Genomic DNA, 27683 nt, shown 5'->3' on the forward strand with positions numbered 1-27683 from the left:
TAAACATGAGTTGTGATACAAAGAATATGAAATATTAAACTCATTGGGAAATGTAACTGCTCCTGTAGTGCATCACTGTGATGTAGAATTGTTCTGGAAGTAAGCCTCAGGGCTTGAGTTTTAGAAGCTGACTATTTTGCCCATTTTGTAGCTATTCTGATTATACATCCACCCAAGCCGTCCCCTTTCCTAGGGGCAGAGCCCAGATCTGCTGCAATATTTGGCAAGTAGTTAATGGAAATCATTTTTGGGGGAATGCATGGAAAAAGCTCATATCTTTCAATCTATGTTGGGTGACAGAACCTTTTGTTTGTTTTCTGTATTATTCTCCAGCACTACACAACAAAGCAAAAAATGCAAACATTTATCTGATAGGTAATGAACTATTAACTATGCAACATGTGCCAGCAGTTCCACACTCACTTGCTCCATCCCAATTTGAATTGCGACAAGCTGTCACTTATACAAAATGTGTCTGAATCTCCATGCATTTTCAAACTATAAGCAAATTGCTCAAAAGGAACATGTTAAATAAGCTGTCATTTATGCGAATGAAAAGCAAAGGAGAAAAAAAGTGATAGGCTGTAACAGTCTAGACTTCCCACTGGCTCCGGCACGCAGTCATGTTTCTCATCCTTGCAGGAGTTGCCATGTTTCCTGATTATGTGCCAAACCAGACTTCCAATTCTTTCTTTCAGAATTAGCTGAAGGCACCTAATTTAGAAATTATTTCTCTTAGTGGTATTAGAATACCCACAACTGGTTTGATATTTTAAAGAATTCTGTGTTTGGGTCATGAAGGATTTAAGATTTTCTGTGCTGCACCTAATACCAGGAAAATGCATCTGACCAGTCATCAGATGAGCTCTTAAACTTTCCAGCATAGCAATTATCATCTCTTCAGTTATGCACATATAGGGAGAGCTGACTTGCAGCTCTCTCAGCAGAATTTGTCCTCAGGCCAACGTTTGCAAAAGTGGCCTCTGATTTTGGATGCCCAAATTCAAAACAACTTGGGCCTGATTTTCAGAGATGCTGAGTACTCAGAACTTCTTTTGATTCCGTTCATTGGAGTTGTGCTTAACAGCTCTCAAAAATCACATCCAAAAATTGAGACTCTCAAATCTGGGCCACTTTGAAATTTTCACCTCAGCAAATATAACAAACCAAAAAATGTCAGTGATGACAGCATATTTGACATGACCTTTTTTTTTTTAAAAAAAAAAGTGAAATCCATTCAGAATTTGTTACATTTTTAAACATTCTGACTTTTAAAAGACAATACACAACCACAGTTTGTTGAATTAGAGCAGAACACATTAATGATTGTGACACTTATTGTGAATTACTGAACTGTGAAAATTAGTAAGGAAGTGAAAAAGCACAAAATTAAGCATATAAAATCCACTTGATGCATTTATTTTGTCAGCCTTGTTTCTATGGGCAAAACTCAACATTGATTAATGGCTCTTGCTATGGGGTCCGTCCCAGCCATGTGAGTTATGTAACACAAATGTACAGATCTTACTCTTAACATGAGTTTGTTGGAGTGCATTAGGCCTTCATGGCCCCCTGCTGGAGGCCCCACAGTCCTACTACACCCTACCCAGGAAAGGAATAGCAAAGTGAGTCCTCCAGGCCTGCCTAGAGGGGCTGCCCTGAAGCAGCCAGCCAGAGCCCAGCTAGCTCAGATAAAAGGAGTTGCAGGGCCTTAGAAGGGACCAGTAGGACAAGGGAGGGTGTGGTGCTCTGGCCAAAGGAGCTTGAGGGACAACCAGAGTTTGGCTCTAGCTGCATTTGCTTAAACTGGGAGAATGAGGCCCTGAGAACTTTAGCCCTGAGATGAGGTGTGAAGATAAAGGGAGCAAGTAGGAGGAGGCCTGTGGAAGCAGCAGCAACAAATTGAAATGAGTGGTATGTGGCTGCTGTTTATGGAGGGTCTGTGCTGGAACCTGGAGTAGTGTGAGGGCTTGGGTTCCTCCAGTGGCCACCAGTGAAGTGGTATGAACCCTGAGAGTGGGACAACACTCATTGGGAGCGTAAACCCCAAGAAGGGGACAAGGCTTGTTGGGAAGACCAAGTGAAGGGCTGAATTTAAAGGGCCCAGAGTTGGGGCTGAAGACCCTGGTGAGGGTAGACAGATAGTTTGTTGGACTCTTTCTGACTGTGTGACCTGGCTAAAGGGCTGAACTACTGAAAATCCATTAAGTGGAAAAAGGGACTACAGCACTGCATGCAGCAGCCAGAGGCGCTTGAGGTGAGTGTCCCTCATTACAATGAGTAGTAGAGACTAACACAAGAGTATTGCTGTCATCTGTTCATGAGCATTTAGGAAGGTTCAAACACTACATATTTTGCTGCAATTTTAATGACTTAATTTTAATAACATTCTATCAGCTTTAATCCTGACAGATTCTTTCTTGACAGATAAGCCTAGAGTTTGTCTACATCCCCAGTGCCATACTTACCGCATGCACTATCTTCCTGTTCACTCTTTGTTTGAATGTAGTACTCTCCCATGCTATGTGTTATGTTACATCTTGAGTCACATCTCAGCGAATGACATTTAGTGTGCTAAATTCAAATGCAAGAGGGCAACAGAGGGCATACAGGGCTCGTACAAGTTCCCACAAAATTCCCAATTTCTGTGATGCCTTCCTACTTTACTCCAGTGGTGGAGCCCCACAGATGATTCTGTGGGTCTAAGTTTTCTTAGGCTCTTGGGCTGCTGCCAACCAGGACTCAGATCAATTGGTTATTTGCTTAATTGGCTACTGAAGACCCTGGGCAAAGAGTCAGGGATAAATGAAATTATATTTAAATGGATCTCCTCTCCAAGGGATCAGGAAGGTGGTAAGGAGTTATAACTCATTTACCCAATGACTTTCTTGTGTGGTGCTTAGCAGGATTTTATCCTTTCACTCCTCTCATTCAGAATGTATGTGAGGCCATTAGGAAAGATAATTAAGTAGTTTGGGCTATGGTGCTTTGAGTGTGCTGGCATCCAGTATATCAATCCATCTCATCAGATCCAGACAGTTATTCAATCAGCTTACAGAATGTCTGGCCAGTTACGAGGCCTTGGATGAGGGTGAGCTGGCTGAAATTATACCCAGATAATGCAGGTTGGCTGGAGGAGCCAATGTGAAAAAACAGCAAAGATAATACTGACTACCTCTAGTGGTGGTTTTGTTGTGTGTGTGTGAGATTTTGTTTTTATTTACACAACTTCTAAAGTAAAGAAACCCAAAGAAGGGGAATACAGACCTATATATCCACATATCTCATTCACTATCAAGATGTCAACTCCTACCTCTGACAGGCCCATGATGCCATCTGCCATAGTCCACTAATTCATTTTAAAATAGCAGCTTTCTCCCATGCTGCTTCACACACTTGGCTGGAACTCCTTGTAAACATCTGCAAAGCTACCACATTATACTCCTTCAAAAACCTCCTTAAAACTTGACAGCAGTTAGGCAGTGGTCTCGGGCTCAGCACACCAACAGCCAATTAGGTTTTTTTCTGTAAAATGACTGGATTTTGTTCTGGTAATGCTACCGGGGACCAAATGTACTGCCTTTGCAAATCCATTAATGCCAGCGGAGTTATAACTGAAATGAATTTGGCTTAGAGGGTTTTGTGTCCCCAAAAGTCGCTAAAAGCAAATGGTTTAATGGAAGGCAGAGAAATATGTTCTTTTCAGTGTTTGGATTAAAGACACTTTTTCTGCTAAAGGATCTTATGGCATGAAGAGAAAAAAAGAAATAGATGAAACCAAGCTTAATATTCTTGGTAACGGTCAATGTACAGCTTTATTGCCTTACTCTAAATCCATTGCTTATATGTGTAAATGCTCACTAAAGAAAGGGTTGCACAACTTGGGCCTGTAATAGATTCTGTAACCCTTACTTGCAGACCTATTTGCTAAGTTTCAGAATGCTTTGTAGAAATGCAGAGAACTTTGTCTTCATCGTGAGGAATTTTAAATTTATTACACAATTTTGTTTTTCATGGGATGATTAATTAATAATCTTGTAAGCACAATAGATATGAACCTATCTAATGGGTCTGTTACATTGAAATTGCTGACATTGACTACACTTTCTTAGTAAATTACATAAATGTTAAAAAAATATTTTTAAAAAGAGTGCATTAGACTTGAAAGCATTCACAGGGAACTGTTGTGTATATACTTTTCCATCTTTAAATGGACAATTTATTGCATCTCATTTATTTATATATAATTTCGATTGTGAGATGTGCCCACCTTCTGAATCCTTATTTTTCTTATTACTTAACACTGTTACTTAATTTATTAGTGATTTGACTGTAGTAGTTCTGGTCAATTGTAACAGCTCTGTTTCAATATAGCAGATCAGAGGTAGAAGCGTAGGTTGTCACTTATTTGACAAAGACTGTGCTGACCCACTGTGAAATGATTGCCAGGAACTGAACAGCAGTCTGTATGATGTACCAACTTCCCTGACTCGAGGCCTTTTCCGCTACCTGGCAGAATAGAAAATAAACCTTGACCAAGTTTCAGAATGTAGGTGCCTAAAATTAAGTACCTAAATCCATATTTTCTTCCTAAATGTAAAAATGACCTGATTTTCAGAGATGTTGAGCACTTGCAGTTCCCACGGATATCAGTTATTTTCTATGCAACTCTATTAATATTGGTGTTATACCCGGGATGAATTTGGCTGAGACACAGAACTGATCTCATTGGTATCAGTGGGGTCTGTAGGTTCTCAGCTCTTTGGAAAATCCACTTATTTTAATGCTTAAATATAGGATTAGGTGCCAAACTACAGGCACCCAATTTTCAAAATTGATCTGTTGGCTTCAGTTCACACACCTACAAGTCCTCTTTATTAGTGTGGGCAAATCTCCATTACTTCCAACCAGAAAGAGAACTTTCCCCAAACCACTCAGCCAATTCCTTTTTGTCTACTTGTGATAGACTGCTGAGAGCTGGTAGCTGAGCCAGCACTCTGATCACTTAAGCATTAATTAACTCCACCAGGAAAGGCCTGATGGAGAAGCAGAGTACGTAATTGCCTAAACAAAGTAGGGGGTTGATGAGCCAAGAGCTAATTATCCCACCAGCTGGGGAGGCTAGTTAAAAGCACAGGAAGGCAGTACAAAGGGGAGGAGGTGCTAGCGGATCCCATGGGAAGCTAGGTCTCTGGCTGGTGAGATTGCTTCCTCTTCCTGGAGAAGGGGCTGAAGGACACTGTAGTTGGAAGTGCTGCACAGGGATTGTGATGGGGACTCAGAGTGCTGACAAGCAAGAGGCATCTGAGACTGTTGTGAGGGACCTCAGGGTGGGAGAGGAGCCTGCCCTGTCACACTACCCCTTAAGTGTTCCTGCTTCCCTGGAGTCCCCTTCTTTCAAGCCTGATAGCTAAACCAATCTCTGTGGGAAGGAAGTTTATTTTTCCTTACCTTGTGGAAACAGCTTAACCCTTTCTCTGATTGCCACAATTCAGTGCATCACAAGTATATAAATATCTTATGCCTACACATGAGTTTTTCAACCCAAGTTTTAGTAGTAACCTTTGTGTAAGATGGCTGGCTTGTAGGTAGTCAGGCCTAGCGGTGAGAGCAGGAGTCAGGTCTAGTGATTGGAGCTGAAGGTAAGAACCAGAGTCAGTCCAAATGTCAAAGCCCAGGGTTGAGACAGTAATCAGAGCTGAGGGTCAAACCTAGAGTCTGTGAAGGAAGAGGCTAGAGCAAGGATGGGCACAGGGCAGCAGCAAGGCAGGAGCAGGGCTTGGAGTGTGGTGAGCATAGGGAGGCAGAGAATCCATGGGTGTGTGTTGAATAGACAGCTAGCTGCTGCGGGATTTAAGATCTGGCCTGCTAACTTCCTCAGCTAATCAGGCAGGGTGGTCCATCAGGCAGCCTTGCTGACTTGTTAGGCCATCGGGAGACTGAGCAGGTGCAGCTGTAGGGCCTTATTCCTGACAGTGCTCTCCCATCCCTTGGCTGAGGGTACTCTCTAAGTGTCCCTGGGCCTGGTTTCTTAGGGTGGTGTATGAAATGCCTGCAACAGATCGGGGCATGGATGTGATTCAGCGGTTCTCAGGACTGCTTATCTCTACCATAAACCTCCCAGTTCACCAAGTATAGGAGTTGTCCTCTAATGCATTGGTAGTTGGGGATTTGCCAACTATATATTCATTGTGTCCTTTGACTATTGCGGGTAGAGGTTAAGGGCTGGAGCAGTGTGGGGAGGGGTTCTCCGTGTACAGCTTCAGAAGGGAGACATGAAATGTGGGATGGATTTTCAGGAACTCGGGTAACTACAATCTAAATGTTACTGGTTTGATCAGAATCTCAGTCTTGAAAAGGCCAGATATTGGTGGTCCAATTTGGCCCAGGGGTGAGTTGATTTAAGATTGCAGGTGGACAGCTAGACCTTGTCTCCTATGGAAAGGTCAGGGGCAACCTGACAGTCCTGTTCAGAGTGACATTTATATACTTCCTAATTTGCTTTTAAGTACTTCTTGAGTTCCTAGTGTAATTGGGAGAGATGAGTAGCTAGATCTGTGACAGCAGATACTGGGGAGTTTGTGGGGATGGCCAGATGAAAGCTGGGAAAAAGCCACAGTTGGCACAAAAATGGATTTGTTGGGTAGAGAAGCGAGTGACATCATTGTAAGCAATTCAGCATATGACAGCAGAGAGATCTAGTCATCTTGATGATAGTTGAAGAAGCAGCACAGGTATTGTTCGAGAATCTGGTTCACATGCTCTGTCTATCCATTAGTGTGTGTATGGTAGGCAGATGAGAAGAGGAGCTCAGTCTTTAGAAATTCCCACCAGAACTAGGAAACAAACTGAGAACTATGGTCTAACTCTATGCTCGATGCATTCCATGGGGATGATAGACATTCTCCAGGAAGAGTCAAGCTGTTGCCTGGGCAGTAGGAATGGCAAGGCAGGTATGAAGTGTACCAGTTTAGTTAACAGGTCATCTACAACTAGGATTGTTGTATGATCCTGGGAATGCAGCAGTTCCACAGTAAAGTCAAGGGATATAGTAGTCTATAGTTGAAGTGGAATAGGCATGGATTAGGTGAGTGGTTTTGAGTGAGGCACTTGGTCCAGACACACAGGTCACTGGATTTTATGTAGTTCCTGACTGAGGCGTGCAAGCCTGAACACCAGAAACTCCTTGTGATTAGGATCCAGGTGCTGAGGTGGCTGAAGTGCCCTGCAAAGGACATGTCACAACATAACTTAAGAACCTGTAGCCTTTGTTGTCTCTCTGGGATGCAGAAATGGTCCTTATGGCAGAGAACCCCTCTTTGCAAGCAGTGAAGGGGTCGTTCAGTAATAAGCAAAAATTAACTCCATTAGGCTGTTTTATTGTTCCATTAATGAAGTTGGTGCCTTTAGAATCGTGGGAGTCTTCTCACTTGGTTCTAGGTATTCAGCCTTATGGGACAGGGAGGGCATAACCTTCCCATTTCTTGCTCCTGGGCGATACAATAGGTGACTGATAGTCACACCAGCTAAAGAAGGGTGACCAGCAGATCTGTTGTTGGTTGCAGTGTCTGGCTGTTTGAAAATACTCCAGGTTCTTATGATCTGTGGACACTTGGACAGGGAATCTGGCACCCTCCATAGGTGATGCTATTCTTCGAATGATGCCTTGAAGGCTATGAGTCCCTTGTCCCATATACAATAAATCTCTGCTGGGTCTAGCTCACAAGATTAATAGAGACATGGATGAAGTTGACCATCAGCACCAGCTGGCTGGGACAGTACTACCCCAAGAGTGAAATTGTATGTGTCTGCCTCCATTGTGAATGGTTTTGTGGGATCTGTATGAACCAAGATAGGTGCTGTGGTGAACTTCTTTTAGCTGATTGAAGGCGGTTTGTCATCCAAGGACCAGGTGAGCTGGACTTCTTTTTATATAAGTTCAGTCAGAGGAGCAACTGGACTGGAAAAGCCCTCAATGAACTAGCTGTGGAAATTAGTGAAGGCTATGAACTGTTAGATCCTGCAGGTCCCCTTTCGTGTGGCCCAGTCAGAGATGGAAGCTACCATGCATAGGTCCATGGTTAGCCCCTTTGGAGAGATAATGTAACCAATAAATTATTTTGTATCCTGATCAAACTCTCACATTTTGGGTTTTGCATATAGATGGTGTTAGCAAAGTTTTTCTAGGACGCTTTATGTATATTGGCTATGAGAATCCAGATTGTCGGAAAAGATGAGGATGTCATCTAGATGAGGATGTCAGTGACTACATAATGGTCTAGCACATCCCCAAAGATATAGTTTATGAAGTGCTGAAATGTTGTTAGTCATTGCACAGGCTGAACAACATGACTAGGTACTCCGTGCTGTAAAGATGGTCTTCCACTCATCTCCATCCCTAATTCAGACCCTGCAAAGGTCCAAATTATTAAAAAACTTGGTGGAGTGGAATCTTTCAAAAAGCTCATTAATTAGAGGTAGGGAGCATCGATTTCTAATCACAGTCCTGTTTAATGCTCGATAATCAACATAAGGCATTAGAGATCCATCTTTTTTCTTTTCAGAGAAAATTGGAGCTTCAGTGAAGATGTGGAAGGACAGATAAACACATTTTGTAGGCTTTTCTAGAGGTAGTCATGGAAAGTCTGATGGTCCAGCTCTTAAGGGGAGTAGATGTGGCCAAAAGAGACTTCTGCTCTGGGCTGAAGGTTGATGGAACAATCTGTGATGGGGTGACAGTGTGTCTGCATTCTCTTTGTTAAACACATTGGCAAAGAGGTAATATGGAGGCAGTGAACCAGGCTGTAGAAGGTAACAAGAGTTCCTAGAATTAGCCTGCTCAGACTCGGGATTTTGAGGAAGACAGCCATAGAGGGCTGCCTGTGTATGGTCCCCATAGGTGAGTGCCAACACTTCTGTCTCCTGAAAATGTGGGGAGCTGAACTATATAGTGCCTGCCCACCAACAAAGGTGTGAGTTGTGGGTGCTGAGCCAGGGCATGCCAAGGACTACTGGAGAGTGTGGTGCTCACAAAAGTCCAGGCTGGAGGCTCTCATGCTGACCTTGGAGAGTAACAACTTCCAAGGGTGTGGTCCAGTAGGTAACTGGGCAAACAAAAGGAGTGAGCTGTTGATAGATTTCACCAAGTTCAGAGAGTCCTTGTGTTGGGTGGGGGGTCTTATGTACTAATGCCAAGTCCAGGTCATGAAACTTCCTGAGGCTCCCAAATCCACCAGTGCCTCCAGGTAGACCTCAGACATGGTGGGGTGTCAGACCTGCAGAGGGAGTTGGAGATATGTATGGACCTGGTTGGTTGTTGCCAAGGTATCGGGAGACAAAAGTATCAATGCTGGGCACTGATAATAGGAGGAGATGCCACCCCATCCTGGACCCCTCTGTTGGGGCTGCAATTTGGTGTTTCTGATTTTTTTCTCTGCATCAGAGAGGCGGGGCTGGGCTTGGTCAAGCTGCATGGATTCAGGCTGTGGGGAAGGCACTGAAGGTAGATGGGCCAGAAACAGTAGGACTAGCATGAGTCTGGAAGCTGACCTTCTTTCTTGGTGGCATTCCATCAGATTGTCATTGTGCATTATATTATGTTTAGTCTTTACGCCGAGGTCAATCAGAGTGTCCGGGGAATCAGGAGCTCACCTGTGCCAGCTAATCTTTGATGTCATCATTTAAGTCCTTTAAGCAGAAATGATAGCGCTGCACAGCTTCATTCCATTCCATTAATCGGCTACCAAGTGATGGCACTCTGTGGCATGCAATAGTCCAGTGTCCGTGCTGCAACATCCGAAGAGCAGTCTCATCTGTATGCTCAGAAGTAGGTCTTTGAAGATCACAGCCATGACATGAATGAAGTCTTCAGGCTGGCACATGAGTGGGCTAGCTTTCTCTAGGCAAGAGGATGTGCAGGACAGAGCCTTTCCAGTCAGCAGACTGACAATCAGTCCCACCCTAGATTGATCAGTGGGGAATGACTAAGGGCACAGCAGAAATAGGAGGCAGCACTGCCTGAGAAACCCCCGAAATGTGCCCTGATCACCATTATACTTATCAGACAGGGGAATCTGTGGCTCATGGTGAGTGGGGGTTGGAGTCAGGGGCAGCCCTGCCTGTCTACACAGCACCATGTTCTGTGCCTGCATCAACTTGTATCTGCAGAGTCTGTAAGGCACCCACTATCTCTGGCAGGGAAACATTGGCCTGATGGAGAGATCCATAATAACTGCTGGGCTATGGGCCCCTTGTCAGCTCTTGTTCCGCTCTGTTCTAGTTTTGAGCTGCTCAAACTGTCAGGAGACCAGGTCATAGGCGGTTTGGCCTAGTGGTCAGAGCCAAAGGTCATAACTGGAATCAGAAGGCAGGAGCAAGGCTGGGACAGGACTGGAACAAGGCTGGGTGCAGGGCAGAGGCAAGGCAGGACCAGGGCTTGGAGTGAGGTGAGCACAGGGAGGCAGAGAATCCATGAGCTTGTGCGTTGCTGCTGCTGGTCTTAAGAACTGGCTTACTAGCTGCTTCAGGCAGGGCGGTCCATCAGGCCTTATTGATTTGTTAGGCCATCAGGAGACTGTGCAGGTGCAGCTGCAGAGCCTTACTCCTGACACTTTGCCTCAATACTAAAAAGATAAACTTGAACATTATTTAATCTGATTTTTCTTCTCTCTCTGCTGCTTAATAGTTTGATTTTAAATATACCTTGGACTCTACATTTTACCATTCTAGTTTTTAGTAGTGATTTTAGCAAGGTGATGGAAGAGTTAAATTTTTCTTCAGTATTAAAAGGTATGTGAATCACTTGCTCATTTGTTCAGAGATTGGGGTCCGGAAGACATTTGAGAGTGACAGGACAGTGCCACAAAGTACGAAAGGACTTAATTTTCAGCCATGACATGCCCATTAAGCCTTTTCCATATTAGAATATTCAATCCACCTCTGAAGAATGATTGCTTAGAGATGGATAGTAATCACAGATAGGATAATTTAATCTGACAAGAGTTCACACATTCCCTATCTCTCTTGTTAATATATGGATAATAACTGTTACTTCTCTGTATTCAAGATCAATATCAAAGGGATGGATAATGAATTATCTAAATAGTTAATTAACTGAAACAATGTTTTAGGCAATGAAAAGTGCTAATATCTAAGTCTAAATGTATATACTAGGTTTGATGTTCTCTCCAATTCTTTTTGTCAGAATATCAACAGAAAAGATTGTGCAGCTACAGTGCCTAAGTGAGTAAGGTAGTAAGGCCACTAAGCAATCCTGCCTACAATTCATGTGAAACACGTATTGCAAGACAAAGCATCTGACAACTTGGAGGATGGTTCTGTGATCCAAAGAATCCAGAGTGAATTAAAGTCTAGACTTGGTAATTTTTCAGGATATAGGAGGAGGGATAAATAACAGATCAGATATGCCCAGAATGGTACAGAGGTAACATTGAATCAAGGATGCTCTTGGTAGTTTATGCATTGTGAGGAAGGCTATAATAGCAGCAGCAGCAATAACAGCAGTGGCAGCAAGAGACCTTCAAAAAGCAGGGTATTGCAGTAGCCTGAGATGTAAGGATCCTGTTATGTGTGAGTCTTCTTAAGTTCTGAATGGTTGATATGAACATTATGCCATCTGTAATAAGATTTATAGGAATATGGATGTGTTTGTAATGGAGGGATACTGAGGAAATGGATACAATTCTGTAAATATACATTCATCTAAAAAAGAGGAGTTTCATCTGCCTTCAGGACGAGTTAAAAAAATTGCTTTGGAGCTGGAGGCTGTATGTTTTCTCTACCTGTTCCTCTGACCTGGGGCTGGAAAGTGAGGAGAAATGGACCATGTCTTAGAGGAGACAAGAAGACAGACTGAAGCTTGGTGAAACTATACACTGATTGTTTTCTGCTGTCCTCTTCATGCAGTGCTGTGGGCTTGTACACCGTCGGCGAGTACGGGTTTCCTATGTAAGTTTCAGATTGTTTTAGAATGACAATGACTAGGAGCTGAACATATCCTTTGTGTTTTTGATGGTGCAGTTTCCATCATTCAAATGTTTTAATACATGTCTGCAGGACCATCCAGAACACTGCTCATCTGTGCAATGAGTTTTCTCAGCACAGAGGTACAAGAACAGTTCTAACAGGTACAGTTTTCCTAAATGTGTTATACATTTTTTGGGTTTACCTAGTGTGAGAATGATTACAATAATTTGCAATGTCAAAAGATTAGAAGTCTGACCTTTCTGACACTTTTATTGGGTAAAACCAAAGGCAGTTCTGTTTTTATTGGTGGCTCTGTATATGTGGGGATATTAGAAGGGGATGTCTGTATTTACCTGTATATAAAATGTATATTAAAAGTCAATTAAAGGTTATAAGTAACAACTACAGACCAGTAAAAATTGTGTTTAAACACAAGGGCTGGCATCAAAATATTCATGTAGAATAGATCTGCTTTTCAGCACTGTTCCACAGAGCAAACAGTAGCACAATGGCAAAAGCATGGCATGACAGTTTAATCAGTCTGGTGTTTTTCAAAACAGAATATTGTAATATTCTTGATTGACAAATCTGCTCTGTATTGCAAAATGGCTGGCTGAGTTTTAAATTCCACAAGGAAGGCTATCATGAAAGCTAAGGTATTAGTAATAACAAAAAATTGAATGATAATTGAAATGTGTCTGAACTACACTTAGCTGACATGATAGTCTCTTAAGTAATGCATTTATGCTTTAACATTCCTCTTCTAGCCTGCTATTCAGTTGTCAGAGAGATGTGATAAGAAACAGGAGGTTTATACAATCTGGCCAAGCTGCAGTACTGAATTGCTTAACATTTTCAGCAAGCAGCTTGTATTATAGCTTGTCACACAAGAAAATAGAAAATATATCAGGAGAAATAGTTCTGCTGTTTCTCAAGTGTGGGCAATGTATTTCTCGGTGACATGAGAGGGTCTTATATGAAATATTTTATTTATGATCACAGGACAAACAAGGTCAAAGACAGTTTTGATCTAAATCAAAGTTGATATAGGGGATCAGGCAGAAAAAATAACAAATACATTAAACCCCCAAATCTATTTGTCTAATATATATTGCAGAGGTACAAAACATTGCAAATGTAAGTGTATTAGTAACTGTTTGCCATAATTGATTTGACTTCAAATGGTATTTTTGTTTTTGTTAGTGCAACAGTTGACATAATGAACTGTACTAATGAAAGATCAGACAGGTATTCTGAGTTCTTCTGCATTCACAGTCAGAATTAAAATAGCTTAATTTTCTTTGTTTGGACTAAATAAAGCAAATTCCCAATATATACATTACTTCAGACATCTCTTTAATATTAAATAACATGAAATATAAAAACAAACACTGATTATGCACATACTGATTTGATTGTTTATCCAAATAATCATAGATAAATCTAACTATTCTTACTCTTTAATGCGGAAGTTAAAATTTAAATTAAAAAAGTGCTAACACTATGGAGTCAGTTTGCCTTTTTCTGTTTAACTTCCTCCCACGTTAGTGGATGTTAGGCTCACGTAAAAAGGAGAGGATCTAGAGAACTTCCCCCCCAATATTATTGTCATTTAATACTGGCGCACACTGTTTTGCATAATATTGTTTGGACAGAGAAGTAAAAGTACCCTACTTAAACTATATTTAAGAAGCTGGAACAACATGTTGGCTGAATAACAATTAAATTGACTCAGTTTTAGTTTCAAACTTCTGATTTCTGACAGTCTAATACAGTAACACATCTAAAACTCCCTTAAATTCATCATTGTTTTAGAATTTGGGGTTGGAGGAAGAGGGGTCTTTTGGGTGAAGTCCTTGAAGTCCTATTTCCTCTGCTTGGACCATACCTCATGGTATTTCTTGCCCCACTGTACTTAGCCAAAATACCTGTCCTCACGGTACTGCAAGTACCCCATGCAGCAGTTGCCTACTATCCTTCACCTCCGGGGTGGATATGTCCTGGTGATATAGGTGAAAGGCAACATGTCCTCCATCATTCAGCATAAGACAGTCTGGTCAATTTTTAAGCCAGTTCACCAAGGGCTCCTTCCCAACGGATTTACAGTAGTCAACCCTTTTAACTGACTTCTTGACTAATTTTAGTAGCCCCGGGATATGATTAGCTCTCTTAACTACCTAACATAACTCCTACACTTATGACAATAGACTGATTACAGTTCAGGAGGCTTGCACACTTGCTCTTTTTATGTCTGTAACACATAGCATTCAAAGGCATTATGAAACCACTAACTATGGTAGACACATACACAATCTTAGTTAAGTTTGTGTAACAACCCTGATTGGAATTTGTTACAAAACAAGAACACCCACCCCAACTATGGCAGTCATTAAAGCACATACTCAAGTATGTACACTTCCTTGCTAATTAGGTGCCCAGTTTCAGGAAATAGTCGATTGACTAATTTGGGTTGTCACCCAAGAAAAACTTATCAGCAAATCTTTGCTTAACCATCAGCTTTCAACTCAGTTACTGTTCATGGCAGGAATTGGCACTGTGAACACATATGGAGCGAAGGACAGACACATCTATAGTGTCTCCCTGGTGCACCAGAGCGCAACCCAAATTGCTTGAAAATAGAATGCGACAGTAAAAGTGCCCACCCAAGATAGGTACTTGATATCACGAAAAGGGCTCCCGGGTGGCTGGCCCAATACCTCACTCTTCTGCCTTCCAGACTTTTGGGAAGTCTTTGACTTTTGGGAAGTAATGTGCTTAAGGAAGCAGGCCATTTAATCCCATTTCTTCTGGGTGTTCCAGCTTGTTTTCTCTTCTTGGAGTTGCTGGCATGGACCAATCAGAGAGTGACCCATACTTCTACTGAAGATTCAAAATGAGAGTTGTCCTTTCCCTCCGGCCAGTCAGGGAACAAGAACCTTTGAGTTCTTGCAACTGGGTCTGAAGTTTTCCAGTATTTTTATGCAACGTGTCTTGTCACACCAATTTAGATAAGACAAGTTAGGCATAGCTGTTGGTACAGCCATCTTAGGACACACATTGAATACTGTCTGGTTTGCTCCAGTAAGCAACTTACCTCTTTATATCACTTTCTGTGGGCCCCTCTGCGGTGCATCCTTTGGCCAACTTTGCACACTACTTACTCAAGTTGAAAGCTGCTAGCTGCTGAACTGTCCAGTTTAAAGGTCATAGTTTATAAAAATTCCTCCACATTATTTGATGGTCTTTAAACTTACTTTAACAGTCCATTGTACAATGCAAAGGCATGTCAAGAACTGGTTGATCAGATTTATAAATATTTATTTATGTATGGCTGAGCTGTATCTATACATTATTGACCAAACAGTTACGTTTCTGATTATTCCATTCTGTAATCAAGGGTTCTTATAGCACACTCTTTGGTTGCAGTTCCTCCTATTTGCTGTACAGTACAGGTGTTTTTCACAAACTTGATATCATAAGCATGTTTGATGGCAAATTTTAGCATTACTACTTCAATTTACCACTAAAATAAAAGGCAGCAACCCCCTTCTTTCCATAACAAGATTGCCCATGAGGTAAACCCTGTCATTAAAACTTACAATATTTTGTTCAAAGCTGTATTGTTTATAGTTGAATTCCCTTTTACACATATCACTTCATTGAATGACAGTTGTTGAATCAATCTGGTTTCCTGTTTTTGCTCACTATATCTGGAAACCTATCTTAATATTTGATATCTGTTTGTTTATTCATTTATTTACAGACAGGGAAAAGGAAGTCCCTTAAGCTGCACAAACAGTATGCTCTTCTGAAAGGCTGCAGAAATTCTGAGTTTACTCAGACCATTTGGAAAGTCTGAAGAAATTTTGCCATTAGATTTTGAGGTTTTTTTTATTCTCTCAGCCTTCTGTCCTATCTTTTATAAAAGACCTTGATGCCTGGGCAGTTCTTTTGGGACCTTAGTCATTACGTCAGGTGCAGGGAGCAGCATGACACAGAAGGGAGGAAAGTGTCATGATCCCAATTTTACCCTGTCCTTCTCCATTCCACAGTTTGGGGGAATTACTGGTTTAAAACTGCAAACAGTAATGAATGTTTGCTCTACTATGACAATTTCAAAGCACCAAGCTTGTTGCACTTCCCAGAATTGTGGTTAGTAAGTATATATAATCTAGAAGTTAATTTTTCTTTTAGAATGAGCAAGGTAAATTTCTACTTTTTTAAAACACTGCCATTCTAGCAAGTGTTTGGCCTAATACATAGATTAATATAACTAATCTGATGGTGGATAGATGCAAACATTCCTTTTAATGAGCATATATTTCAAAAGAATACTACATTCTGAAAGCTATTTAGAAAGTTTAAAATATGTCCAAAGCAGTCTTTACTCATTTGAGGATAGGTCGTGTTTCAAAAGTGTAGTTGAATTACAAAGTGTGGTTTGCTTTTAAAGCAGTTAAAGAGCTCAAAATGGTACTGCCTGGAGCCTGCCTCCTCATGACCCACAGGGACTGTGATTGACAGCTCTGCCCATAGTAGGGGACCCTTCTTAGACAGCAGGGAGACAGCAATTGTAACTAGTAAGGGGAGATTGAGCCAGTGGTGTGGGGGGGGGGAAGAGTGGGGAATGTGGAGCAAAAGGGAAAATGCATGTTATAATGCAGAAGGGGGCTGTGGTGAGAGCCATGTGTGAATGGCAAATGGACAAGATTACAGTTAAAAAATAAAAATGAGTACAGTCAGGAGCATCTCCGTAGTGGAGTTTCCTTCCTCTTTGCTCCCCAGCTCCATCTCTCCTTCCTGGTTGCCCTCACTCCTGTATAGTTCCCACCAGCTCTATCTGCTCCTCTTCCGTTCTCTATCTGGATCTCCCCCTTACTTCTGCCAAGACAAATATAGGTCCTGCATCCTCCATCTCACCTCTGACATTTGCCACAGCCCTGGCCCTGGCCCTCTCTCCATCCCCACCTCTTCACCGGGCACACCTGTCCTCACCATCACTGATTGCAACATTGGCTGTGGCATAACAGACACAATATCCCAGTAAGTAGTTCATAGTCTGAGATGTGATTAATTCTGGATGCATGATAATTTTTGTGTGTTATATATGGGTATGAAGGAGCAGAATCTGTTCGCATCTGTATTGTACGTATTAAAAGTCGTGAATGTTTCCTTTCTCCCGTTGTTCAGTCTTTTACTTTGGTATTCCGGAAAAACAATGACATGAAAAGTAAAACGTACAGGAAAAGATCCTCAGCTGGGGTAAACTGGCATATCTCCATTTACATCACTGGTGCTATTGTAAGTTATACTGGCAGAGGATCTGGCCCACAGAATATATTGTATAATAGTCTATATTAGGTGTGTTTGTGGTATCACTGGGGATAAACTATTGGAATTCCAGCCCTGATTCTTTTAAAGGAGACCTGACACTTTTGACTGAGGTCATTTTGATTTAGTCAGTACCTTGTTGATTCTTCATATTTTGGGCTGGCTATGAGTTTTTACTAACATTGACCCATATGTGATGGGATATATAGACCACACATTGGAATTGAAGGGATAACAGATTACTCTGTTAACCAGGCCCATTTGCAGAGTATGCTCCAGCTGGCAGTAGAGCTTAAAAGGGAGCCAGACAACTCAGAAGGGGACTGATAGGGCAGGCAGAGAGACCCTTCTTGGAAGTTTCTGAAGAAGGGCACTTCAGAAATGTTTCCAGGGTGAAAGAGCTTGTCTACTGAGCCCAGAGGAGCTGAAGTTTCAGTTATTCTGTTTTTCTTCGTTACTTTGTCAAATTGTAAGACTTTGGCAGGGTAGTGAGTGGCAGGGAGGCAGCTTTAAGGCACTCTCAGGTGCTGGACATTGTTGCTTCTTTCAGGGCCCTGGGCTGGAGCCTGGTAGAGTGGAAGGGCCTGGGCTCCCATACTAACCACCTTGTTCCAGAGAGCACAGAAACAATCACGACCAGACTCCCCCTTGAGGAAACGCAGAGAGGGAAAGACTTTGCAAGCTCCACAGCTGGGATTGAGCACCTGCAGGAGCTGCTATACAGACTTGAAGGTCCTACTTTCTCTCCCCCAGCCCTTTTGCAGGGGATGGGACCCAATATCTTCCTTGGAACTCTGTTACCCCAGAAAGGGATACAGCTAATTGATGACCTGACTGGACAGTCGTGTCAACACCCACCAAAAGGCAGACTACCACAGGAGGTGTCAGTGGCCATTGTGGGCGGGTGAGTAGAGACCTAGTACCCTAACCATTAGGTGTCACCACCAGAGCGCTGCCATCACACCATGGCCATTCTTAATAATTACTGTCCATTTTAAAAGTTTAAAGGTAGATAGCAAAGCTTTTGTAAAATATAAACTAAAAAAAAAAATCTCCTTGCCTCTTGCCCTTTCTGTGTTCTTGATACTTTCCCAAGATGACAATTTAATCTTCTAATTTAATTAACTGGTGAAAGGAAACTTTTTTTTAAAGCTTTTACCGGCTTAACATAATTAAATTGAGCACTCTTTCTTTCTTTCTTTCTTGTATTTAATTGTGCCTTTTCTTTTTGAAATAAGATTGTATAAATAAATGTTTAATAAATATTGTGACACTGTATGCTATAAAGTTCTCTGATCTTTATCTTTTTGTAATTAATTTTAAAACTAATGGTTTGACACAGTGTTGAAGGTTCTTACATTCCAAATCAGTAGCAGTAGCCACAGCACATATTTTCTGAAACAAAATACTTGAAAACGACTCTTCTCCCTCCCCACTCACTTTCCAGCTAAACACTGTGCTAAAGTTTCTATTCTATTACTATCCCCTAAATCAGTGCAGGGAGTGCAAAAATGCTCAACTAGTAATTAAATTAATTACATCATGTCTGGCACGAAAACTTAAAGATATGAATTCAAATCCCTTCAGGAAAATAAAGATTTTCAAATGTGATTAGTTATGTACCTACAGGACTGCGTGCGCCGTTATTGTTCTGTTAGAAGCAGCAATGTATGGGGTTGGCAGGGGTAATTATAAATTGTTGGATGCCAAGTAATTTTATTTTTAAAATGACTAAAAATATTTAGTTTAGAGAAGCAAGAAATGGTAGGCTAGCTCTTACTAATTGTTTCTGTTACTGCCAATTCAGCGGTGTGTCTCCCACTATTCAATCACACTTACTAACCATATCTATCATATTATTTAAAGAAAGAAAAAGAAAACATTAAACAAAACAATATAAATGATAAATTAGTTCTGTTGCAATTTCTTCTGTGTGTCTTTCTCTGGAGAGCTGTTAACAGAGATTATACCTTTGAGAGTGAATTGCCTCTGGGAGTACTTTTCTTTTAGTAAGTTAAGTCCCCAAAGTATGTTGCTGCTGTTCCAAAGTAATTGTAAATTCTGTTTTAGTATCTTATTAAATACTCAGTTGTTGATATATAGGTGAAATAATTTGCTATTAATATCCTAAACAGTTTATAATTGGGCAAAGTAAGCATTCATGACTAAATCCTATGAAATTGAAGAAAATAATTGCATAAATTACTTAGATGAAGCCATTTAAGGAGATGTCATAAGAAAGAAAGACCAATAATAAATATTAAGAATCTTAAATCCAAATAAGCCCACTTGGTGATTAATAGGTGGAACTTAAATATTAAGTTACAATAGTATTTCAGTATCCCAATAAATTCATTATTAGAGTTTAAACCTAATCCCTTGACAGTGCCTTAGTTGGCTTTCTCTCACTGATCCATCTTGAAGTTTTGGGGAGGTTTTTCTTGAGTTGGTTTTTGTTTGTTTGTTTGTTGTGTTTTTGAGTCTTCTCTGTTTTCTTATCTGTCTGTGGCAGCTTACTTGTAGAGATGGACAGGATGAGTTGTGGAATGCTTGCAGTCTACGCAGAGTAGCAGAGTGTGTGTGTATATGGGAGGTGAACACTTCAGAGTCTTTATGAGATTCAACAGTTTGTTCATTTGGGTCTTTTGGTGGCTTCTAGGGCTTTATGAACATAGAGGTCCTGGTGAAATCTCATGTCTGGGCAGGGGCAGCTCTAGCCCTTTCGCCGCCCCAAGCACGGCAGCACGCCGCATGGGGCGCTCTGCCGGTCGCCGGTCCCGCGGCTCCAGTGGACCTCCCGCAGATGTGCCTGCGGAGGGTCCACTGGTCCCGCGGCTCCACTGAAGCCGTGGGACCAGCGGACCTTCCGCAGGCACGCCTGCGGGAGGTCCACCGGAGTCGCCTGCCACCCTCCCGGCGACCGGCAGAGCGCCCCCCAAGGCATGCCGCCCCAAGCACACGCTTGGCATGCTGGGGCCTGGAGCCGCCTCTGTGTCTGGGAACCTAAATCTTGTTTGAAATCATACCTAGTTACTTCATTATTAGCCTTAGCCCTGCCTCTAATTGCAACTGTCACCTCTCCACTCTGTAACTTTCATTTAACTGAAAAATGGCACAAGTATTCCAGAATGTTGATGATAATGATGAAACTCAGAAATTCTGTTTTCTGTCCAAATCAGGCAGAAAATTGTCTTAACATTGCCATAAGTGCTGGATTATTTTACAGAGCCCCTATACCTTTTGAGTTTAAACATTCTAGATCGGAGTGGCCAACCTGTGGGTCCGGAGCCACATGCGGCTCTTCAGAAGTTAATACGCGGCTCCTTATATACGCACTGACTCTGTGGCTGGAGCTACAGGCGCCAACTTTCCAATGTGCTGGGGGGTGCTCACTCCTCAACCCCCGGCTCTGCCATAGAGCCTGCCCCCACTCCACCCCTTCCTGCGCCCTTCCCTGAGCCTGCCATGCCCTTGCTCCTCCCTGTCTGAATTAGCTGGGGGTTCATTCAAGCTTGGTATTGCGTGAGGAAAAGACAGGCAGGACCAGGGTAACACTGAAAAGCCAAGTGGCTGCGTTTATTTAGGGATTTTTACAACTTGGGCTGGGGGAATAGGCAACTTTGGCTGGGATGGTATCAAAAGTACAAACACACCCCAAACACAGTAATAATACACTGTATACTGCTCACCACACCACACCAAATAGGCAGACACACCAATCACACAGATAGGAATCGGGTTCGTCAGGGCGGTGCCCGGTGCAAACACAGAAAAGAGACCCACGGGCCACTGCCTCAGCCACCCTTGCTTTCACACAGAGGGTAAATCCAGAGTGTGGTGTGGCTGCAGCTGGGCAGATTCCACTCACTCAGACCGCGGGGACTGGACCCCCTTGGTCAGCCACCCTCTAAGTAGAGGCAGCTCCCCAGTTAAACACACACACACTGGACACAGACAGAGCAGTGATTCAAACACATAAAGCAGTTTGCAATTAACAATTCAATAACAAAGAGAACAATAATACAAGCTAGCTAAACAATTGTGCAATCCTGAGCTCACTAATACGATCCTGATATTCTGAGTAGATATTTGGTACCAAGTTAGGGAAGGAAACAAATAAGAGGCTAAATAAGCTAACTGTCAGATATCAAAAAGCAAATACCGCACTCCAGGCGCAGCTGACCAGCAGAGCAGACACCAGAAGCATGACGAGTTGATGGAAATGGATCCAAAACGACACGACACGAGCTAGCAATACCGGGAGGAGACCCTGGCTGAAAGGTTGATCCGGTCCTTCAGCTGACACGCGGATACTCCACACGAACACGAGCTAGCTATTACCGGGAGGAGACCCTGGCCAAAAGGTTGATCAGGTCCTTCGGCTAACACGCGGATACTCCACCAAAAAGAAAATGGTCAAGACAAGATTTTCTGGGGGGAAACCTAGTTTTATTGAAAGGTCTCACTCCCTCATGTCAGCATCTGATTGGCTCCCTGGTCCCTCCTCCCTTCAGGATTTGAGCTGTTGCCACCCCACGTCGGAAGGATTTGCACACGGCACACTGGAGTATCTGGGCAGAATCAGGTCTCTGTATACAGTACTCTGGAGTTGCTGGGCAGAACCAGCCTGACCTCCAGACGACCAGGCCCAAAAAGAGCGGGAAAAATGCACACAGCACCAAAATGTTGCACACGACACTACAAGTTGCTGGGCAGGATCAGGCTTCTGCACACGGCACTAGCCTGACCCTTAGATGACCCAGTAAAAAAAAAAGGAAAAGCATACACAACCAGTGTTGCTGGGCAGGATAGCATCTCTGCCCTTTAACAAGAACTTGGTCCAACATGGAGGCTGTCTTGTCCTTTTAGCAGGTTCAAGATGGCCGTGGACCGACAAGTGGCCATACATAGCCATAACTATGAACCGGATTGCGACACTCCCCAGAGCCTCCTGCATGCCACAAAACAGCTGATCAGGAGGTGTGGGGAGGGAGGGGGAGGCGCTGATGAGTGGGGCTGCCGGTGGGTGGGAGGTGCTGGGGGGAACTAATGGGGGGCTGCTGACATATTACTGTGGCTCTTTGGCAATGTACATTGGTAAATTCTGGCTCCTTCTCAGGCTCAGGTTGGCCACCCTGTTCTAGATAGCAAAAGCTAAGTGTGTTGAGCTTGCTGGATTGTTAGGGGCTGTGCCTGCTCTTAGATTAAAAACTAACTATCCCTCAATGTAGAAGGGAGTAGATTTGACACACTTTTCCTCTAGGTGGAACCATTCTGCTGTTCCACTTATGTTGACTTAAAAACATTATAGAGCTTGTTTAATGGTGTCAATAAATGATAAAGCTTGAAATTCAGAATTTAACTTGTGAATTCTTGGGTACACACATTTTCAAGTACACACACATTTACAGACCATATCAGCAATAAGGAGTACAATTTGCAAGGAGATTCTAATTTTTATATCCCTTCTGGAAAGACAATTTTTGGAAGTGGTGCTTGGGAACTTGAACTATCAAAGCACTGAGAATATTAATACCATTCTTGGAGAGCTGTCATATTGATTCTCACCACAGTGAAATGTCTATACAGGTATTTTGTCCCTTCATTAGACCACTTGAAATCCCCTTGTGCTCTCTGTTTGAGAGTCTGTAGATCTCTGTATATAGAAACAGTAACACTGACTTGCTCCAGTATTCCTCAAAGAGCTCAGTCTAATGGCAGACAGGTGGACTGGAGGAACATCAATTAGGTTATTTTGAATATAGGTCAAATAGTTATAATTATATATTATGCTAAATGCTTCAGTTAACTTAGAAAATATCCTGTAACATATACAGAAGATCTGATACAAATAGCAGAGTATCACCTTTGTACATAAATCTTTGGAATGCCTCAGCCCAAATTTGAAGCCCTTAAATGTATCTTTTTTAGATATTGCTAGTGATGATGGCTTCATTAGAGCCCATGGCAGCATGGGGTGAACTCCTGTGAATTTTAAATAGTTTGACCACTAAACCACTAGTGCATAGATATCTCTATGTAATACTTGTATCCACTTCTAGAACTTGTTGCAAAATCTAAATTTGCCAAAAGTCAAAATGATGACAAAGAGAATTGCAATCAAATGCTTTTTAGTATTGATTTATGATTTTTTAAGAGTATTATTTGTTTACTTCCAGTACAGTTTTAGTATCATTAGTAAATTTACTAAAGTTCAATAATGTCAATCATATTCATCCCTGGGCTCACCCACTATCTTCATTAAAGTTACATTTTGTTACACTTGTTACAATAGTAATTTTCCCTGCTTCCTTCTCATGAACTATATCAGTTAAGGTAGTTTCAACTTAGGCCTGGTCTACACTAAGGGGGGCGGGGGTCGAAATAGGGTACGCAAGTTCAGCTATGCGAATAGCGTAGCTGAACTCGAAGTACCCTAGTTCGACTGACTTACCCGTCCAGACGCAGCGGGGTCGAACTCCGCGGCTCCAAGGTTGACTCCGCCACCGCCGTTCGCGGTGGTGGAGATCCGGAGTCGACTGGAGCGCGCGGGGAGTTCGAACTATCGCGTCTTGATTAGACGCGATAGTTCGAACTCCGAGAAGTCGAACTCACCACGTCGACCTGGACGGTGAGTATAGACCTACTCTTAGTGCCAACATTTATTTTTCCCAATATTTTGCAACTAGCTTTGCCTGCATTACTGATAATCGTTCCTATTGCTACCTGTCTTTGAAATGGGTGAGATTATTTAACTTGTCATCTTTCCATTTTCAAATGCTGTTATAGCACCTCACCCTTGCCACCATGGGTTGGGATCTCATCAAAAATCATTAGCTAAGTAGTGTAAGACTGGTCAGAGCATGGATGGAAAACCTCAAAGGAAAGCCAGGGTTTTACAAGAAATGATATTGATGACTTCTTAGATATCTCTTCCCTCCAACTTGGTACTAAACCAATGCTCCAATAAGGTTGGAGTATCACTGAGATCCTGACCACCTGACGTTATTAAAGATCCCATGGCACTTTTAAGCTGCTGTCCTGACCAAATTTCTATTTAGATAATTATGTTTTGTCTAAATGCACAAAATTCCTCCTTCAGTTTCAAATGTATATGGCATTTCCCATCAATTCTTGTTTTGATATTGCTGTTCACTCTGAACAGCACTCCAGAGATGACTGCATTACAGGGGTCAGGGAAATGATCTCTATACATTTACACGATTTGTAAATGCTTATATAAAGCACTTGAAATTAATGAGTTGAATAAACCTCAAAAATGTGTGAAATGAGTGAACCAATAGTAAATGGCACTGCATTTAAAATAGAAAAAAAGACAGAGAAGATGACAAGAAACAAAGAACCCATGAGTGGACAATGGTGCAATCCAAGGAAGATCACTAAGCGCGAATCTACACTACAAGCTTATGTTGGTATAACTCCGTTGTTCAGAGGTGTGGAAAATCCACACACCTGAGTGACACAGTTATACTGACTGAACTCCCAGTGTAGACAGCACTGTCGACGGAAGGGCTTCTCTCATATACATAGCTACCACCTTTCGGGAAAAGTGGAGCACTTATACTGATCGGAGAAGCCTTCCCATTGGCATAGGTAGTGTCTTCACTGTAGCACTCTAAGTGTAGACCATCCCTAAGGTATTGAATGCAATTTTTTTCTTTTCTCCTATAAACTATTCATGCTTAAAATGTGACTGGAGTGTGAGTGGGTTCACGAGAAACCTCTCTTCTCTATGTGCAAAGTCTGGTAACAATAACAGTCCTTGGTCTATGGCACAGGAATACTGAATGAAAATGCTTCCCTTTCCATCAGAAAAATGACACGACTATAGAAGAAATCGCAACTTTCTTAGGATGTCTGTAAAGGCAACATAGGACATCTCTAACATTAATAGAGACTTGCACTGGGCAGGTCGTAAGAAATCGATTTGCTAGCAAAATATGGGTAGAAAGAAAACATGCATGACTGATGGTAAAGAAAAGCCAGTTTGTGCCCATTAGTCATAGAAAATTGTTCAAGAACAGTTCATCCATGTATAAATCTGAGTTCTGTAATGCTGCAAGGTCAGGGAGACCTAAAGTGATTTGCTGATTAAATGATGGTCACACATGTTAAACACAGCCCGCGGGCACTTTAACATATGTGCTTGCATCCTCCAAGATTAAAAGCACATTAAAGAATTACATACATTCAGCTTCACTACTTGGGGACAGTTTCTCTATTTGCAACAGTCTGTAGAGGACATGTGTTGTCTCACATACCTAAGAAGCATCTAGGGTGCAGTACAAAAGAGATTCAGTAGTAACTTTGAAAAAAAGAAGCTGCATAACGTTGACATTAAAATAGAGCAAAAAAAAAATCTATAATATAAAGGAGAAATTATATTAAAGGGGGGAGGGATAGCTCAGTGGTTTGAGCACTGGCCTGCTAAACCCAGGGTTGTGAATTCAATCTTTGAGGGGGCCACTTAGAGATCTGGGGCAAAAATTGGTCCTGCTAGTGAAGGCAGGGGGCTGGACTCAAGGTCCCTTCCAGTTCTAGGAGATTGGTATATCTCCAATTATTACCTAATTGCTTTCTGGATTCTGCCCATAAAAACAAATAAGTAACTCCTGATGTATAGGTTAAGCAGGATAGAAGCCAAAGAGAAACTGATTTTTGGCACCATTTAGCTAATCTCAGAGTGCCTTCTTTCATTGCTGTGTCCTCTGAGTATTTTCCAAACTGAAAAATTGTTAACAACTAATGTAAAAAACTACCCATATTTCTATTTAATTATCCAGGAGGAAATGATCTGCATCAGTGGAATCCAGGATTCCAGTAAGACTTGGTTGTCAGAAAACATTTCTTTTTAGATCTTGGGAGCTGTTATTGCCCATTAAGATTCAGAGAGGGGAAGGTGAAAGGTGCCAACTACTACTATCTGAAAAGAAACTTGTCTCACCCAAAAAAGAGAAATCACCTGGGTCCCAAACCAATTAACTGAACTAGGGCTTGAGTAACTTCTAGTAGATTTCTGTGCAGAGGATGCATCTCCCACAGAAATCTCCACCCAAGCAAATATATTGTGTATGTGTAATGTGTGTAAAAGGGGTGTCAGAAGTATCTCTATAGCCTCCTGGCACAACTCTTCTACTGTAGTCTGTTTGTTCAGATAGGGAATTTACAGTAGCTTGAGAATCATGGGTCGTAATGCAGCCAAAACAGGACATAAGAGGTGCACAAATTTGCTGCTATGCAAGAGCAAATCCATTGTGATATTACTTATCAATCTAAAAGCCATGAGGCCCTTCCTTTTTCCTCCTCAAAAAGAACAAAAAGCAGTTCATATTTACCCAGCATTTATATATTCTGCCTAAATAAAATGTTACCATCCTGTACACATTTTGATTGTGCCATGGGTTGCTTTTTTGCTTTAGGGTTCGGATAGAAGCCATTTCCAAAAGCAGGCTGGAAGTTGCATTACAGGCTGAGCGAAGGGAGCCTTCCACTATTGGGATGAACATTGCCTCTGCACTCACTGCATTGCCTTTCCCTGCCTCTTGTCTTCTGACTTAATGACACTTCTAAAAAAAAGAGGCCTAAAGAAAAAAAGCAGGTTTTGCTGCCCCAAAGGGGAAAGGCTCCCATAATGCTGCCTCTTCCCAATGAGGCAGGAGACTGGAGAGAGCAGAGCGAGGCGAGGGTGCCAAAACAAGCTTCCCATTAGCTTGTATTTTTCCTTGTCTGCATATAAGAAGCAGTTACCCCTCAGTTCTGCCCAAAGAAACTGGCACCCAGAAATCAGAATATAGTAACATAAGACAGATGTTGAGGGCTGTTGAGGATAATGAGGCTTCTGTTAAGCCACGGAAGCTGTAAGAATTCTCCTATCCTACCATGTTTGCACTTCCAGCCTCCAAAAGTGTACTGTCCCTGTCCCCATACTTCCAGCTGACGAGAGGCTGTGACTCCCTTCAGAGTCTTAACACTTCTTCCAAGGGCAGACGGATTGCTGCAGAGAGATGGACTGCATTTCCTTCTGGCATGTGCTATTCTCAGACAATATTATCCATCAAATTCAAAAGTAGTAGTACTAGCCATGCCTGCTAAAAGACCATTTAATTCAGTGCTCTAAAGATGATGCAACTTGCAGACCTTCTCCAATTCAATACCCCTGATTAAATTGGATTGTTTTTGGCAGCCCAAGAGTTTATATAGGTAAATAAAACACACTGAACTTTCTTACTTAATGGATTTTCATGATTTCCTATTGTACTGCAACAACTCCTTTCCTTCTCAAAACCTCACTTAATTGGACACTTTAAACCAGCAGTTTTCAAGCTGTGGTCCATAGGGTTCTTTCT

The 27683-nt window shown here is 42.1% G+C and overlaps 1 protein-coding gene across 8 annotated transcripts in view; it reads left to right on the forward strand.

Moving 5' to 3' along the window:
- The window catches only part of CACNB2 (calcium voltage-gated channel auxiliary subunit beta 2), a 426320-nt gene that overhangs the window by 129583 nt on the left and 269054 nt on the right, over positions 1 to 27683 (forward strand). The window contains exon 1 of one of the 8 annotated variants that reach the window (XM_045003343.1): positions 2219 to 2257. The exons of the other annotated variants lie outside the window; for them this stretch is intronic. Within the exon in view, the coding sequence (XP_044859278.1) occupies positions 2234 to 2257 (24 nt within the window). The 5' untranslated portion in view covers positions 2219 to 2233. Of the gene's footprint in view, positions 1 to 2218; positions 2258 to 27683 lie in introns of those variants that run through there. 8 annotated transcript variants of the gene reach the window in all.

Source organism: Mauremys mutica, chromosome 2, assembly GCF_020497125.1.
Source record: "Mauremys mutica isolate MM-2020 ecotype Southern chromosome 2, ASM2049712v1, whole genome shotgun sequence".
Classification (NCBI taxonomy): domain Eukaryota; kingdom Metazoa; phylum Chordata; order Testudines; family Geoemydidae; genus Mauremys; species Mauremys mutica.